Source organism: Hydra vulgaris, chromosome 03, assembly GCF_038396675.1.
Source record: "Hydra vulgaris chromosome 03, alternate assembly HydraT2T_AEP".
Taxonomy (NCBI): domain Eukaryota; kingdom Metazoa; phylum Cnidaria; class Hydrozoa; order Anthoathecata; family Hydridae; genus Hydra; species Hydra vulgaris.
Window position 1 is genome coordinate 34,352,501 of NC_088922.1, and position 16,840 is coordinate 34,369,340.

A 16,840-nucleotide genomic window follows, 5' to 3' on the forward strand; every position below is an offset into this window, starting at 1 on the left:
AGCCAACTAAAAACAAATTAATAATATTATTAACCTAACTACTAATCAATTTCCGTCTCGTATCTAAAATACAAATATAAACCGTAACGTCCACTAAACAAATCGTAGCAAAATTAAACTTTTACTACTTGCCTGATGATTGTGATAACACATGAAACTCAGAGTTGCAATATTAAATTATATTATAAACATTAGCATTTAGCTAATTTCTGGTACTGCAGGTAACAATAACATATATACTAATATATATATATATATATATATATATATATATATATATATATATATATATATATATATATATATATATATATATATATATATATATATATATATATATATACATATATATATATATACATATATATTCAAATAATTTTAAATGTATTTTACAAAATAGAGTTTTTAATGTTCTTAAAACAACAGAGCAATAATAAATTATTGATTTCTTATGAGTCTTAATTGATGAAACAGTATTAAATGGAAAAAGTTTCATAAGTGATCCTCTACTAATTTATATATATATAAATATATATATATATATATATATATATATATATATATATATACATATTATATGTATATATATATATTATATGTATATATATATGATATTTATATATACATGTATATTTATATATATGTATATATATACATTATTATTATTATTAATAATAATAATAATATATATAGAGAGAGACAGAGAGAGAGAGAGAGAGAGAGAGAGAGAGAGAGAGAGACAGAGAGAGAGACAGAGAGAGAGAGAGACAGAGAGAGAGAGAGACAGAGAGAGAGAGAGAGAGAGAGAGAGAGAGAGAGAGAGAGAGAGAGAGAGAGAGAGAGAGAGAGAGAGAGAGAGAGAGAGAGAGAGAGAGAGAGAGAGAGAGAGAAATGAACAAACAAAAAATATTAATAATGGGCCTTTTTGCCAAGCTTTATAAAAAATGGATTATATAAAATAAAAACAAAATAATTTTAGATTCATTTATAAATGCAAATAAAACTTCTATAATCTTAATAAACAAAAATGACATTTTGTTTTTATGATTCTGTCTTTGGCAATTTTTTCTCTTCAATTCGTGGCATACTCATAAATATTAAGGCATAAATTCTCTACAAAAAGAACTTATGAAAAGTTACTTATTAAAAACTTCTCTTGAAGTTTCATAAGACACTTATGAAAATTCTCCAAAGACTATGCTTTAAGGTTGTTTTTGGTCTTATGTTAGAGTTGTTTTATATTTTTTCTTTTCCTAGCTATTATTGTAAACTTGGTGTTTTTAAATTAACCTAAAAGTCTTCAATTGAACAAGCCTTGGGTACATTAGCTCAGTTCTCAGTCATTTTTACTTAATTTTATTACTGTCAAAAAACGCTGTGACTTTTATTTATCATAATGAAAATCAAAAGAGTTTTTAATCTTTTACAACTGTCAGAATGGAATTAAACATTGGTCATTTTTTTCGAGTGAGATGTTAATTGACTATTTCAAATGGTACCTTGAGTTAAAAAAGTTATTGAAACATAAAGTATATTTGACTCAAACTTGGAATTTAAATTATGTTTTACATTTAAAAAAATGAAAATGATGATCAGGAAAAAGGAAAATACAAGTATGACAGAATGTTAAATCAGTAAAAAAAAATTTTAAATTATTAAAAAAACTAATTGTCTAAATGATTTTTTTTAATAATAAAATGTTTAATTTTTTTTTAGGTCATCAGAGGAAAGCATTTCTATTGGGTTATCCTTATCAGAGGAAAGTAATTCTGTTGAATTGTCTTCATCAGAAGAAAATACTTTTGTTTGGCGTCTTAAGAAATCTTATAGCAAATTGTCAGAGGTAATTTCAAATAGAACTTTACAAAGGGTAAGTCTGTTATAGATGTAAAAAAGAAATATTTGAAAAAAAATGTTTGCATATACAAAATATTTTATTTTTAATAAACAAGATTGTTTTTTTACTAAAAGTTATTTTAGCATACAAGATAGTGCTGACATTTTTTATATGACATGCATTAGCATGTTAAACTTTCATTAAAAACAGATTATTTTTAAAAATCTTTAAATATAATAAAAGAAGCATGTTGCTATAATAAGATTATAAAGGTGTTACAATAGTATGATTATAAAGTTGTTGCAATGGTATGATTATAAAGTTGTTGCTATAGTGAGAATATAAAGGTGTTACTAGACTGAAATTATAAACATGTTGCTACAGTGATATTATAAAGGTGTATGTTGTATATTAAAACTTGTAAAAGTACTAGTTGCTATAGTAAAATCATAAAGCTACAAGTACTGGGATCATAAATGTGCACAGGGTATTAAACTAGTTCATTATATGGATCACAAAGTTTGTAATTTATTTTGATTTCGTTCAATTTTAATGTGATGAGAATTTTCTGACTAAAATTAATACTTTTGAATTATTGTTTGCTTTTTTTTATTCATTTATATTCCAAACGCTTATGCAGAGTAAATTCTTCAGTTGTAAGTATTTTATAAAAACAAAAATTTCTGTCCTGAAAGTGTTATAGTTGATGCCCTTTTGAGTTATAAAATGTGATTAGTTAGGTTGTTAGAAGAAAAAAAAAAAAAATTTAAAAAATGAAATTCAAAATTATAAATATTTAAAAAATTTATAAACTACTGTTTAAATACTGCTGACATGGAAGTCTTGTTAGAGTTGACATTCTGTTAAATTGAAGTTGGGTTAAAAGTTGTGGTTAGGATACTAAAGTACTTTTTTAAGTTGAAGTTTATCTGGGAGAGTGTTATAAAATTTAGCTTTAGCAAAAAAAACTTTTTCAGTTTCCAAAAGTTTTACTTATGGTCATTGGAATGAAACACTTTTATTTTTTGTTTTTTATTAACGATTCCTGGTTTTGTAATATTTATTTAAAATTATACAATGCCATATAATATCATCATGTGTATTATTTTTTTTATAATTGAATTTATTAAGTTGTCAGTTTAAGTGGTTTGTATGATAAATTATGACATTTGCATATAGACACTTACATATAGGAAAAATGTGTGCAAATATATAGAAGCTCAAAACAATATTTTAATGTCATAAAAACAAATAGTTTTAATTAACCTTGTAGTTTGTAAAATGCACTCCAGTTTTTTTATTAAGTTATTATTTTCTACTCTTTTACTATTAAAAAACTATAACATTAAAAACTTATTTGCTCTAACAATTAAATATTTATCATGTTAAAAAGAAAACTCTTTTTTTTTTAAATTTGTACAGATCTTATTTAAATTAAAATTTATTGAAACTTGACATTGTAAAGTTCAGATGATTCTTAACAATATTTTAGAAAATTCTTAACAATATTGAAGCTCTTTCATTAAAGATCAACACACTTGGTGATTCTAATGGATTGACTGGATTTTTACTTTGTCGTCGGGGAGCTCTTTATAGAAAAGTTAGTAACAGTTTTCCTGACAATATCCTGATAATAAGTTCATATATTTTATTTTGAGAAAATATAAATGTTTGGTGCTTAGATAAAATATCCAATTAATATACTGTGAATTATTATATATATTTTTTTATTTACTTTCCCCAAGCTGAAATATTTTGGTTGGGTCACCTTTCACCAAGGCTGAAGCAGTGATTACAATCAAGGCTCATTTTTGTTATTATTACTTTTTTATAATTGTTGTTACAACTTTCTTTTTTTCCTGTATTTTTTTTCACAAATGAAGTATGAGACTTTTTTTAATTGTAAAACTTTTATTTTATTTGTTGAAAAATTGTGATAAATGGATCATAAATAAAATGTGGTGTTATCACAATGGATCATAAATAACTTGTGGTGTTATCACAATGGATCATAAATAACTTGTGGTGTTATCACAAACTAATATTTCTAACTGCAAACTAATTTTGATACTAATTGCAAACTTTTACTAATGTTTATTTAAAAGCGCAATATTTAGTTGTTACTAAATACTTTTTCAATACTTTAAAAAAGAAACCTCATCCTTGAAATAGTAAAGATTTTAAATTGCTAGCAAAGGTTATGTTTAGGGCATTCAATAAATTTAGAAATTTTTTTGATTGCAAAGTTATTTTTAAAAAAAGGAATTGAATATGTTAGTTTTGTTTTACTTTTCTGTATTCATTGTTCTTTTGTTTATTAAAGTGTAGGTTGTTAACTTAATATCAAATTAATATTTTTACATTTAACTTTTTTTTGCAAGATTGATTAAGCAAAACATAATTAATTTTGTTTCTGTTTGAGACCTCATGCGTTCATATAAATAATTTTCATCAAGAATTATCTGTAAACAAAATTAGTACATTTTTTTACTAATAACATAGATAGGTACAAAAGTGACTCCACCCACATCCTACCACAAATATATTAACTGATGGTGTAGTGAAACATGGATAGGTGTAACACTGTTTTCAAAAGCTGATTAACTATGGTTAAAAATATTAATAGAAATACAAAGTTGTAAATGTCAGCCTGGTAACAAGCTTCTGACAAGCACTTTTTTGTGCACTTGCATTAAATTAAAAACATACAAAACAAGTGCTCTACCACTATCACATTTTGGCTGGTTATGTATAGTTATCATATTATATAGTTGGTTATACAAAATTATTTTAATAATTTTTTTAGATTGGCTATTTAAGTGATTCTTACGAGGATTTAAATAGGTATTTTCATACAATAGATTGTTTAGTATACTTAAATATTGTATATATTTACTCTTCATTTTATGGCTACACAGTAGTACTGTTTTTTTGTTGTTGCTGTTTTACTATAACTGTTTTTGTTATTTTACTATTAATGTTTTGTTTTATTTTTTTGCTTTAATTTGTTTTTGCTTCAGTTAAACACGCTTACTTTACTGAAACAAATGCATTGTTTGTACGAACCCAGTAATTAAATATTTCTGCATTAAGAATTAAATATTTCTGCATTAAGAATTAAATATTTCTGCACTAAGAATTCCTGCATACTTTTTGGTTTTAGAGGGCAAACTGCATATATAAAATACTGCGTACTTTTTAGTTATAGAGCGCAATCAGAAACTTTTAATGTAAAAAATAATGAAAAAAACAATATTTTTTCAATTTTTCTTTTCATACATTTTTTGTTATTCTGATTTACTTCCAACAAGGCTGTCTTAAGTTGGGAGTTACTAGAAGAAAAAAAGAGTTATAGAGCAAGGAAACGGTTGACAGAAGACTTGAAAATTTGTAGGTTGTATGAGTCAGAAAATAATGAAAGTATGAGAGAGTTCCAAATGGTTGAAGTGTGGGGGAAAAAATTAGACAAATAAAAGTTTTTAGAGCATGCAGACACAGATACCGTTAACAATTGAGACTTTGCTGAATGATGAGTCAAGCGAAAATGAGTTTTAGTTAATGGAACAAGAGATGATAGCTCCTTTAAGCAGCAACCATGATAGTATTTGTAGAAAAGTGAAAGAGATGCAACTTTATGACTATGAGAAAGCGGCTCAAGCTTACCAGATAGAGCCGGTCCAACTAGGTTTACAATGCATTTTTGGAGCATCATTAGAAGAACCAGCCCAAATATGATAACAGTACTCTATACAGGGATAAATAAGAGATTTATAGATGTAGAAAATGGAATCAGAAGTAAAAAAATAGCGAGCACAATAAAGAGAAGCAACCTTAGTGAATGCTAATTTAGCAATCGATTGTTCTCAAGAAAGTTCTTTGTAAAAAGATGAAAGAATGATGTTTAATATTTTGGGTTACTTTTTGCATGATTAAGTTTAAAGAGAACTTGACTCATATATAGATAGCATAGCCTTTTAAGTATGAGCTATGCAGTTGTCTCTGTAAACTAACCCTAAGTCATATTGTAGGGCTCCTTATGTGGCCTCAACAATGCACAGCAAAAGCATTAACAGGGACATCATCCAAACACAACATGGCACTGTTAATACTCTGGTATTTTGCAGCTGTTGATGGAATCAGTCTCTCTGAGAGCTACCACAGAGTTCAGGAAACCTTACTACCAGCTGGTTTACATGATACCAGTGGCAGTTTGATCATGATGATCCTGAACCTGACCTGACCTGAAATAGTTAAAAGGAGCTATTTTCCATAAACAGTACTTTAAAACATTAGGCATGATATTTTGGAAATGCATTAGGAAAAACATTACATCTAGCAAAATACTAGAGATTAAGGTGTTGGTAGGTATATATATGTATATATATATATATATATTACTATAGGCCCGACCGATATTAAAAAGTACTGATGACAGTAAGCACACTCCTTCAACCATTTGCTTAAAAAGCAAATCTAACAAAGCAGCATGGAACAGGTTGCACTTAACCAGTATGTACTTTACTAATAAGAAACAAGTTGCACTATACTGCATGTATACTAATTGCTATACCAACATATATACGCTGTTTCAGTATTGCATTACTAATGATGATCTGACCTAAAAAACACAATGCAGATCTAATTCTTTATTTAAGAAAAAAAATATTAGAATTTTTGTAAAGTTTTTGTATTACTTATTTGTCTTTTTTAAAGATTCAGGTTTAAAAATTTAAAACTTAACAATTTAAATATTTAACAAAAGGATGAATAAAAAATGTAACATCATTATTTTATTAAGGGCTGAGAAACTCGAACCTATGCTATTAGATATATATTGGCAAAGACATTTGTTGTTTCTTGTTCAAGGAGATACCGAGGTAATTATTTATTTTATTTTAATTCTTTAAGGTAAAAAATTCATAAATAAAATTTTACCAAGTTTGTTTTTTTTAGAAAGCACTAAACGATCTTTACCAAGTTACATCTTGCAATAAAAATCATACGTATGCGCACTGGTCAAGGTATTTAGTTTAGTTGTACCTCACTGACCCTTTTTTTTGGGATAAGTTTTTTGGGATAAGTTTTTGCGGGTTAAGTTTTTTGGGATAAGTTTTTTGGGATAAGTTTTTGCGGGATAAGTTTTTTGGGATAAGTTTTTTGGGATAATTTTTTTAGGATAAGTTTTTCGGGATAAGTTTTTTGGGATAAGTTTTTTGGAATAAGTTTTTTGGGATAAGTTTTTCGGGATAAGTTTTTTGGGATAAGTTTTTTGGGATAAGTTTTTCAGGATAAGTTTTTTGGGATAAGTTTTTTGGGATAAGTTTTTTGGGAATAAGTTTTTTGGGAATAAGTTTTTTGGGATAAGTTTTTTGGGATAAGTTTTTTGGGAATAAGTTTTTTGGGATAAGTTTTTTGGGGTAAGTTTTAGTAAAAATGATGATGATGATTTTTGATATTTAGAGCTTTAATTTATAAAGACCAAGGCAAAATGCTTCAAGCTATTTCTAGTTTAAACCAAGTGCAAAATTTTTATTTTATGTTTTTATTTAACATTACACTTTAAAATATATAAATTTTTTCAAATATGAAAATTGTTTTACAATTAAATACGTTGACTTTTTTAGGCAATTTTAAGTAACCCGTTTATTGCAAATTTATACAGTGCAAGAGCAGAGCTTCATGAACAGGTTTGTGTTTAATTCAATTATTTATTTTGAATTTCTTATTATTTTATATTTTAAAAACATACTTATACTAGTTGTTATGAACATGGTTTTTGCCTCAGTACTACAAGTTTTTGCCTCAGTACTACAAGTGATATTTTTTTGTCTCAGTACTACAAGTGATATCTTTTTTGTTTCAGTACTACAAGTGATATTTTTTTAATTAATAAAATAAAAGTACCTTTAAAAAAATATATAATTTTTTTAAAGGTATTTTTATTATATTAACTAATTTTTTTAATTTTGTTTTCAACTTTTTATAATATATATTAGTATTACCCTTTGATTAGATTTACATAACAACTGTTTATCTAGAAAATAATATACATTTACTATATATTGTAAATATTTATTATATATTGTTTGTATAATAATAATTTTAGATTAAAATGCAAGAAACTTTGGTGCATTAAGGTTTTAATTAAAATGACCATGTGGTTTACTAAAAATAAAAATAAAATTTTTTAAATAAGTTTTGTTGCAAATACATTTTTTTTATAAGATTAATGATCACATTAAATGTAACAAAAGCTCTTTAAATATTTTTCCAGTTTTTGATAGCTGAGAAATTTCTAAACTGCATTAATTTATTGTAATAATCACTTCAATCACTGATTCAATTTAATTTTAAATAAAAAATAGTTTTAAGTTTAACTAAAAAGTTAAACTAGATGTGTTTAAACATATCAATACTTAGTATGTGCATGCATTGGATTCCATTGAAAACAAATAAAAATATTTCTTTTTTGCTTATTTTTTATTATAACCTTGTTGAAGAAATTCAGAAAATTGAAGAAATTGATTAAAAACTGGAACATCTCTGGAACGTAATAAGAACTCTAGTTTTTGAAAAGATCTAACATAATAGTTCTGAAAAGCTCTAAATCTATTTTTAGTTAATCAATTAATCTAGATCTTCTTGATAATCTTGAACTTTTTTTTTTTAATTTGTGCAAGATATTCTAGAATTTTAGAAAATTTTTTTTTTTGTTTTTTTAGCTTCTTTTTTTTAAGCCTAAAAATATATGTACATTGTTGACTAATTAAATATAAGCGCTGTTTCTCTAATTATTTATGCTATGAATAGGGAATCTAAAAATATTATTCCAAAAAACCCATCATTACCACCATATTGTTTTTTATCCTTTAGAAGTATTTATGGTCTCTGAAATAACTTTCCATTCATTAAATCAAACTTTTTGCATACTTTACCAGACCTACTTGCTCTTTGTAAGACTAATTTGAATTCAGCTGTTTCATCATCAGATCTTAGTGTTGATGATAAATAGTTGCATGTGATAAATAATTGCATGCTTAGCCTGGGCATATAATTACATATTAATTTACCTATTTGTCATGAAATCAGGATTGAAGTCTCTGACTATTCTTTCACTCAGCATCACTTCACTCAATCATCTTTCTTTACGTTCTTTATTGTTCTTGTTTTTTCCAAGACTGCGCTCTTTTTGATGTTATTTCTGATTGAATTGACCAATATCTTTCACTCTATCTCTGACTGACTGTAATCCTCACCTTACTAAGTGGCTTGGCTGTAATATTACTGACTTTCAGGCTCTAAAACTCAAAATATTTGTCTTTATTAATCTCTTACTCAGATGTTAACTTTATGACTCATTTTCTAGACATTTCTTTTTCCTTGCTTGTGTCTTGTCCCTGACCCTAGCCTTTTATTTTTTCTTTAGGTTGTTCACATCATACTATGATTTCACTTAAACTTTTATCTATTATTTCTACACCAGATTCATCTTGTATTTGCAATTTTTACTAATAACTTTTTACCAATATCAATTTTTAATGATACCTTTAGGCTGACTGGGATTTGACAGATACAGACAGTAATGATAGGTCTCACAAAAGTGTTATGTTTGTTATACAAAAGTGAAAATGACCGCTAAAAGACTTTCTTTTAAACTATTTATGTTTGTAATTTTTCAATCACATTCCTTGTTCATCAAGGTTCGTGTTTCAGAGTTATAGAGTTGGGAGAGGGTTATAATCACAATTAAGTAGCCTCCTTGTCTGTAGTGGTCTTCTTGGCCTTGGGGAGGAGAATTAAAAAAATATATACACCAAACCATTTTGGGCTATTCCTGAATTTTTTATGTATATGTATACATGCACATAATATTTATATGTGAACATATACACAAATTTGAATTCTTTTTATTATGAGGAAATTCCCCATTTTTTGACTGTCTATACAAAAGCTAAATATTTTTTGACTGGTTAATCAATTTTATTAAATTTTTGTTTAATTTTAAAATTTAATATTGAAAACAACAGGTGTTCCTAATTTTTATTTAAGATTAAATAAAAAATCTTTTTTTTTATTTCAACACGGCATATTTCTGTTGATGCGGCTAAAGCAAAAAGTAAAATTGAGGTTTTTGTTTTTCAATAAACGAAGACCAATTATCTGACAAAAAAAAAAAAGTTTTCCCTATGAAATTCTAAAAGTATTATTAAAATACAGCTACCTTGTTTACTAAAATACAGTTTGCTTGCTTTTTAAAATACAGTTAAATAATTATAATCAATAATAAAATAGTTTTAATAGCACTTAAAAAAATCTTAATTTGGTTTACATTTTGATTTAAAAGTTTATTATAATTATTTGCAAGTTAGTGATTGTTCAAAAGTTAGTAATAATTTAAAAGTTAGTAGTTATTCAAAATTTAGTAATTATTCAAAAGTTAGTAGTTGTTTAAAAGTTAGCAATTGTTCAGAAGTTTGATAATTTTCACAGCAATTCTACCAGCCTTATAAATAAAAATGATTATTTAAAGGTTATTTATTTAAATTTGTTATTTATCAAAATTTATTATTGTGCTTTCTTGTTCTTTAATTCTCATATTTATTTTCTGTTAACTTTATTAGTAGTTGTTTGCTGCTTTGATGGAAGCAAATTTGTTTTTTAAAAAAATCTTTTCTATTCTTGAAATAAAAATTGTGTATGATGGGACTTTTTTGATGTTGGTTAAAAACAGTTCTTGGTGCTCTGGTTAAATAAGCACCATATGTTGAACCTCACTCTGCTCCATATATATTAAGCCTCACTCTACCCCATGTAATGTTCACTCTAATCCATGTAATGTTCACTCTACCCTATGTAATGTTCACTCCACTCCGTGTAATGTTTACTCTACCCCTTGTAATGTTCACTCTACCCATGTAATGTTCACTCTATCCCATGTAATGATCACTCTACCTCTACTTTCTTATTTTTGTGCAGCTGTTATTTCTAATTATAACCATTTCTTTCATCTTTTCCACAAAAACAATTCTCTGAAGAACAAACCCCTTTTTATTATTGCAAGAAATTAATAAAAAATTGGAATTGTCATATACTAAGGTTGGGTTATTAGATTTTTTATTTTATCTCAGAAATTAAATTCTTGAGGATTGTGAAAAATCTTTAACAATGTTATTAATAAAGGCATCTCTAACACTCCATCTTTCAAACATATATGAGTCTGATCTAATTACTTATTTTCAAGTAAGGCAGAACTATTTGCAAAGAACTTTTCAATTAATTCATCTCTTGAATCACAAAATATTTGCTGAAGTTATTTCCCACTTAAACTCATTTACAAGTTGTGGTCTTGACAACATTTCTGTCCTTGTTTAACAAAAGCGTTCTATAGAACTCTCTTCTTTTCTTTCTAAACAATTTAATAATTGTTAAATGAACCTTGTTTTACTGCCTGCTGGAAAATGTCATTTGTGATTCCAGTTTTTAAAAACCTATTTGATGACTCTGACCCCCTCTAACTATTGCCCAATCTTCTTACTATGATTAGCAAAGCCTTTGAATTTATAAACTTATAATATTATTTTGAGTAAAGCAACTCTCTGACAATCAATAAACATTGGTTAAAATTTCCTTTTTCTCATATTCTTACTTTTGATTCCACTCTGCTTAATAAATTTTTTATTTGCCTTTATACTGTTGTCATATTTGGGCTGGTTTTTCTAATGAAACCCTCTCCCTTTTGAACAAGATCTAAAATTTAAATGTTTTTAGACTTTCTTTTGCTACTAACTTTGACACTCTATACCATGATTATAAAGTAGTATCTCTTTTTCTTTTCTAAAAATACTACCTATTACTAATTCCTAATATAACTATTGGTTGCTGCCATATGATATATGTTATGAAATGAATTTTAAAATTCATTTCATAACGTATATTTCTTCATAATTATATTTGTATTTGTGCATATCATGCATACTTATTACCATATTAGTGTATTATTAACATATTAGGTACATAAAAAAATGTAGATATCTACATATATACTTATATATCTGAGGCTTGGTAAAAGAAGTAGAATAGATACTTTTAGTAGAAGAGATTTTTTGATTTTCGAGCCACAGATATAATTGTGTGTAAACATCAGGACAGATCCAAGAAATTATTTGAATACATCTGATTTTTTTAAACAACCTCTAACCCCTTCCCACCCCCACCCCCACCCCCCTCTCCATCTCCACAATATGTATATACAGCGTCCTATGATTCAACCGAATTGTAAATTTCAATTTAGAACCGAATATGAGAAATTTATTACGCAACCGAAAATACTCACGAAAAAAATTAGAACCGAAATAATTTCAATCGAATTTTCGATCGAAAGTCAAAACTGTATTTAGAACCGAAAAAATTTTGATCGAATTATCAATTGAAATGTCATAAATAATTTTAGAACCGAAAAAATTTTAATGGAATTTTCTATCGAAAGTCATGAAATAAAGTTTTTAAATTAAATTAAAATAAAAAATGAAAGAATTTTGTAATTCGATCCAAATTTTTTTGGTTGTAAAATTCGGTTCTAAAACTTTCGATGCAAGAAAGGATTTTGTAATTTGATCCTGCAATGAAAATATACTTTTTGGTTCTAAATATTTTGGTTGTGAAATATATCTGTGATACTTTTGAGAATATATATTTTCGGCTCTATCATGTGACATGGTATATACATACATATATATATATGTATATATATATATATATATATATATATATATATATATATATATATTTATATATATATATTCATATATATATATATATATATTCATATATATATATATATGTGTGTGTGTGTGTGTGTGTGCGTGTGTGTGTGCGTGTGTTTGTGTGTATGTGTGTGTGTGGATCAATGTTTTTAAAAGGGCAGAGATTAGCTTAAAACTTTTTGAGCAAATCTGCCCTTTTAAAAAACACCAATTTATATATTACATATATATATATATATATATATATATATATATATATATACATATATATATATATATATATATATATATATACATATATATATATATATATATATATATATATATATATATATATATATATATATATATATATATATATATATATATATATATATATATATATATATTAGTTTATCAGATTTGAGCCTTTCTTTGCTTAAAAATATGCAAGGTTATCACTGGCATTTTACAATTGTAAAATTATATATTTACACATTATTTACAAATTTATTATTAAAAAATTTATAATTACACATAACCATTATTAAAATAAATTACTCATTTCAAAATTTTATATTTATAATGTAACATATATATTATAAAATAATACAAATTATAATAAGATATTTTTATATTATAATATACAATTTTATAATATACTAGCATGAGTTACCCGGCGTTGCCCGGGCCAATATTTAAACTGGCTTACCTGATATCTCTACACAAAAATGGGCCCAAAAAATGGGCCCCCTGACCCTGGGGTTAGGGGGGCCTATTTTTGGGCCCCCTGACCCCGGGGGTTGGGGTACGGGGTCAAAACCCAGCTAAGAACCTTCTCCTCCTCGAGGACTACCCCCATGCCAAATTTCATCGAGATCGGTCCGGCGGTTAGGATTTCTATAGAGAACAAACAAACACACACACAAACACACATTGCCCTTTATATATATAGCTGGAGTTACCCGGCGTTGCCCGGGCCAATATTTAAACTGGCTTACCTGATATCTGTACACAAAAATCGGCCCAAAAAATGGGCCCAAAAAATGGGCCCCCTGACCCCGGGGTTAGGGGGGCCTATTTTTGGGCCCCCTGACCCCGGGGGTCGGGGTACGGGGTCAAAACCCCGCTAAGAACCTTCTCCTCCTCGAGGACTACCCCCATGCCAAATTTCATCGAGATCGGTCCGGCGGTTAGGATTTCTATAGAGAACAAACAAACACACACACAAACACACATTGCCCTTTATATATATAGCTGGAGTTACCCGGCGTTGCCCGGGCCAATATTTAAACTGGCTTACCTGATATCTGTACACAAAAATCGGCCCAAAAATCGGCCCAAAAATCGGCCCAAAAAATCGGCCCCCCTGACCCCGGGGTCAGGGGGCTCATTTTTTAGCCCCCTTGACCCCGGGGGTCGGGGTACAGGGTCAAAACCCAGCTAAGAACCTTCTCCCCCTCGAGGACTACCCCCATGCCAAATTTCATCGAGATCGGTCCGGCGGTTTGGATTTCTATAGAGAACAAACACACACACACACATTGCCCTTTATATATATAGAAGATATAAAGAGATATTTAGACACAAAATTTTAATGCCCCATTTTGTTAAAAAAAGTAAATTTAAAATCTTCATTTTATAAAATCTTGCTGATAAATACATGAAAAATCAATTCAAAAAACAAAAGCATTTGTCAATTTAACAATTACAACAACATTTTAATAGAAAGAAGACATCAAAAAAAAGGTTGTTGATGTCACAAATAACGATATATTTGAACCCATGACTACAAAAATAGCTGGCTCTTTTTATTAGTGACAAAAAAAGCTGACTTTTTTGTAGTTTGTTTTTTATTTTTTATATCAAATTTAAAAAGAGTTTTTTTCATACCTTAAATTTATTTTAACATTGTTTAAAAGTTAAAACAATTTAATTACAATTACTAGTACCAAATTTATCAATGTTTTTTTTTATTTATTACCAACTCTGTACAAATATTCATTAAAGTTAAACCATTTTGGTGGTGGTCCTGTACCATGGTGCTTCACATATAATTTTTTAGGCGCCAAAGTGAATAAAATGTCCACTCACATTCACATGAATTTAATGGAAAAGTAGCATGAAAATTTTATTAAAATTTTCCTGCTACTTTTCCATTAACTTCATTTTGTTAAAATTACTTTTAACAACTCACTAATATTAAAATGGATATCACCTTTTTAAATTTAACCAAAAGGCTTTGGATAAACGAAGCTCACAAGGTGAAGCATGGGAATTCAGTAAATCTGTTCCATAAAAGTCACTAAAAGATATAATGGATTTCTTCTAGTGTCATGAAAAATTTAAAGTTCTAAAATCTTTTTATGTAGGAACTAGCACAAAGTTCTTGAAAAGTATCCAAAACAAAAGTAAACTTTTTCCTCAATATGTTCTGCAAAAACATTTTAATTGCTTTTTTAACAGCCAGTGGAACAATACTTTCAGTATGTTCCTTTAACATTTGTTGCCTGGTAGATAAAAGTTTAACAATTATGATACCTCATTAATGTGTGCCAAAAGATACTTGATATTTTGCACTTTGTATGAGGCACAAATAGCTAAATTAGGTCTATGACTGTTGCAATTGTTTTTCATTTAGATTTAAAATACAAGAGGACAAACCTTTAGTGTGACCATCAAATGCGGTAGTGGTGTAGTGGTAAAGCGCTTGCTTCATAAGCGAGAGGTTCCGAGTTCGATCCCCACCACATCCCTGGTAGTACCGCGCTCAACTTGTTTCTCCACGCAGCGGCCTTGTTCTTTAAGGTTCGTGTTTCGGAGTTATAGAGTTGAGAGAGGGTTATAACCACTATTAAGTAGCCTTCTCATCTGTAGTGACCTTCTTGGCCTTGAGGAGGTGAGTAACAAAAAAAAAAAACTTGCTTAAGCACCACCATATCAAACCTCTCTGTAAATATAAAATAATTCTTAACAAATAACACCATTTGAGCAATCTAAAAAACTGATAAATTCTCTTATTGAGCTTTGAATCAACAAACCATATAATTAATAATAGTTGTTCATTACTTTAACTGTCAGAAACTTCATCAGCAAAAATAGAAAAATGTTTAAATTTTAATATTTTTTTATTTATTATTGTGTTAGTAATAACTTCTCCAAAACACTTTATTACCTGATGATATGATATCTCAGATATGTAAGAAGTATTTGTAAGATAATATCAAAGTTGATCTTGAAGAATTTTATCACCAACTTTAACACAGAAATGTTGCAAACACTTGTTTTTTTTTTTAAGAAAACTAAATAGTTTACAAGAGTTGACCAGACTTCTATCTTTACAAGAAATTATATTTTTCTGTTATGTAGTTTTCAAAGAGATTAATTTTGTTTCGTCATTTTGTAGCATGATATTTTCAACTTTATGATTAAGCCACATTTTAGACTAACACTTTTAACATCTGACATTATGCGACATTTTAAGTATCATAATAAACCTTAAATATTTCAGGGTGTAAATGTTGTGGTATGTCCAACAGTGTTTTTTTATAAATAAAATCAAATACTTAAAAATTAATTATTGAAAACCAAACTAAATAAAATGATAAATCATAGAAAAAAATAATTTCGGGGACTTCCATTGGTGCATTTTATCATGTATTAATTATTAAAACTTATTTTATCTCTGGATTATCACAAAACAAAGGATTTTGACTAAAATTTTACTTAGGGTGTACTACTTTGGGGACATCTAAAATTTGCTATAAGTAAAGAAATATATACCTTGCTTATTTAACAAAATAAATAAAAATCTGAAAAAAATTTTTATCATTCAATAAAGTAATATTGGGTCATCCATTCATTCAATCCATTGATCCTTCTAATTAAATATTGCTTATTAATTATAACTTTAACCTCCAGTTTAAAAATTTACTTTTGTATAAACTTGAAAAATCCACTCTAAACAAGAAGCAATTATTTTTTTTATATTAGTGTTTATATAACTTAAATTAGATAATAAAACTTAAATCTAATTTACTTGACTGTTAAGTAAAGAATTATTTTTATATACAATATTAAAATATTATATTAACTTTTTTTTTTTTAAATTCAATTTTATTTTTGGGTGCGTCTACAGACATACTAGATGTAACCTAGATCTGCCCCTGCACATATATACATGTACATGATATATAAACATATATACATAATATATAAACATACAAGTATTTATTTTTGTACATACATAGCTATGTATGTA

At 27.2% G+C, this 16,840-nt stretch overlaps 1 protein-coding gene across 2 annotated transcripts in view; it reads left to right on the forward strand.

Annotated features, from left to right (window-relative positions):
* LOC101237560 (uncharacterized) overlaps positions 1 to 16,840 on the forward strand; it is a 103,361-nt gene that overhangs the window by 28,984 nt on the left and 57,537 nt on the right. For both annotated transcript variants that reach the window (XR_010637526.1, XM_065792995.1), the window contains 7 exons: positions 1,717 to 1,843; positions 3,330 to 3,437; positions 4,644 to 4,681; positions 6,636 to 6,714; positions 6,791 to 6,858; positions 7,298 to 7,355; positions 7,462 to 7,524. Coding sequence is in view for 1 of the 2 variants with exons in the window: in XM_065792995.1 (XP_065649067.1) it covers positions 1,717 to 1,843; positions 3,330 to 3,437; positions 4,644 to 4,681; positions 6,636 to 6,714; positions 6,791 to 6,858; positions 7,298 to 7,355; positions 7,462 to 7,524 (541 nt within the window). In the remaining variant the exon portion in view is untranslated. The remainder of the gene's footprint in view (positions 1 to 1,716; positions 1,844 to 3,329; positions 3,438 to 4,643; positions 4,682 to 6,635; positions 6,715 to 6,790; positions 6,859 to 7,297; positions 7,356 to 7,461; positions 7,525 to 16,840) is intronic.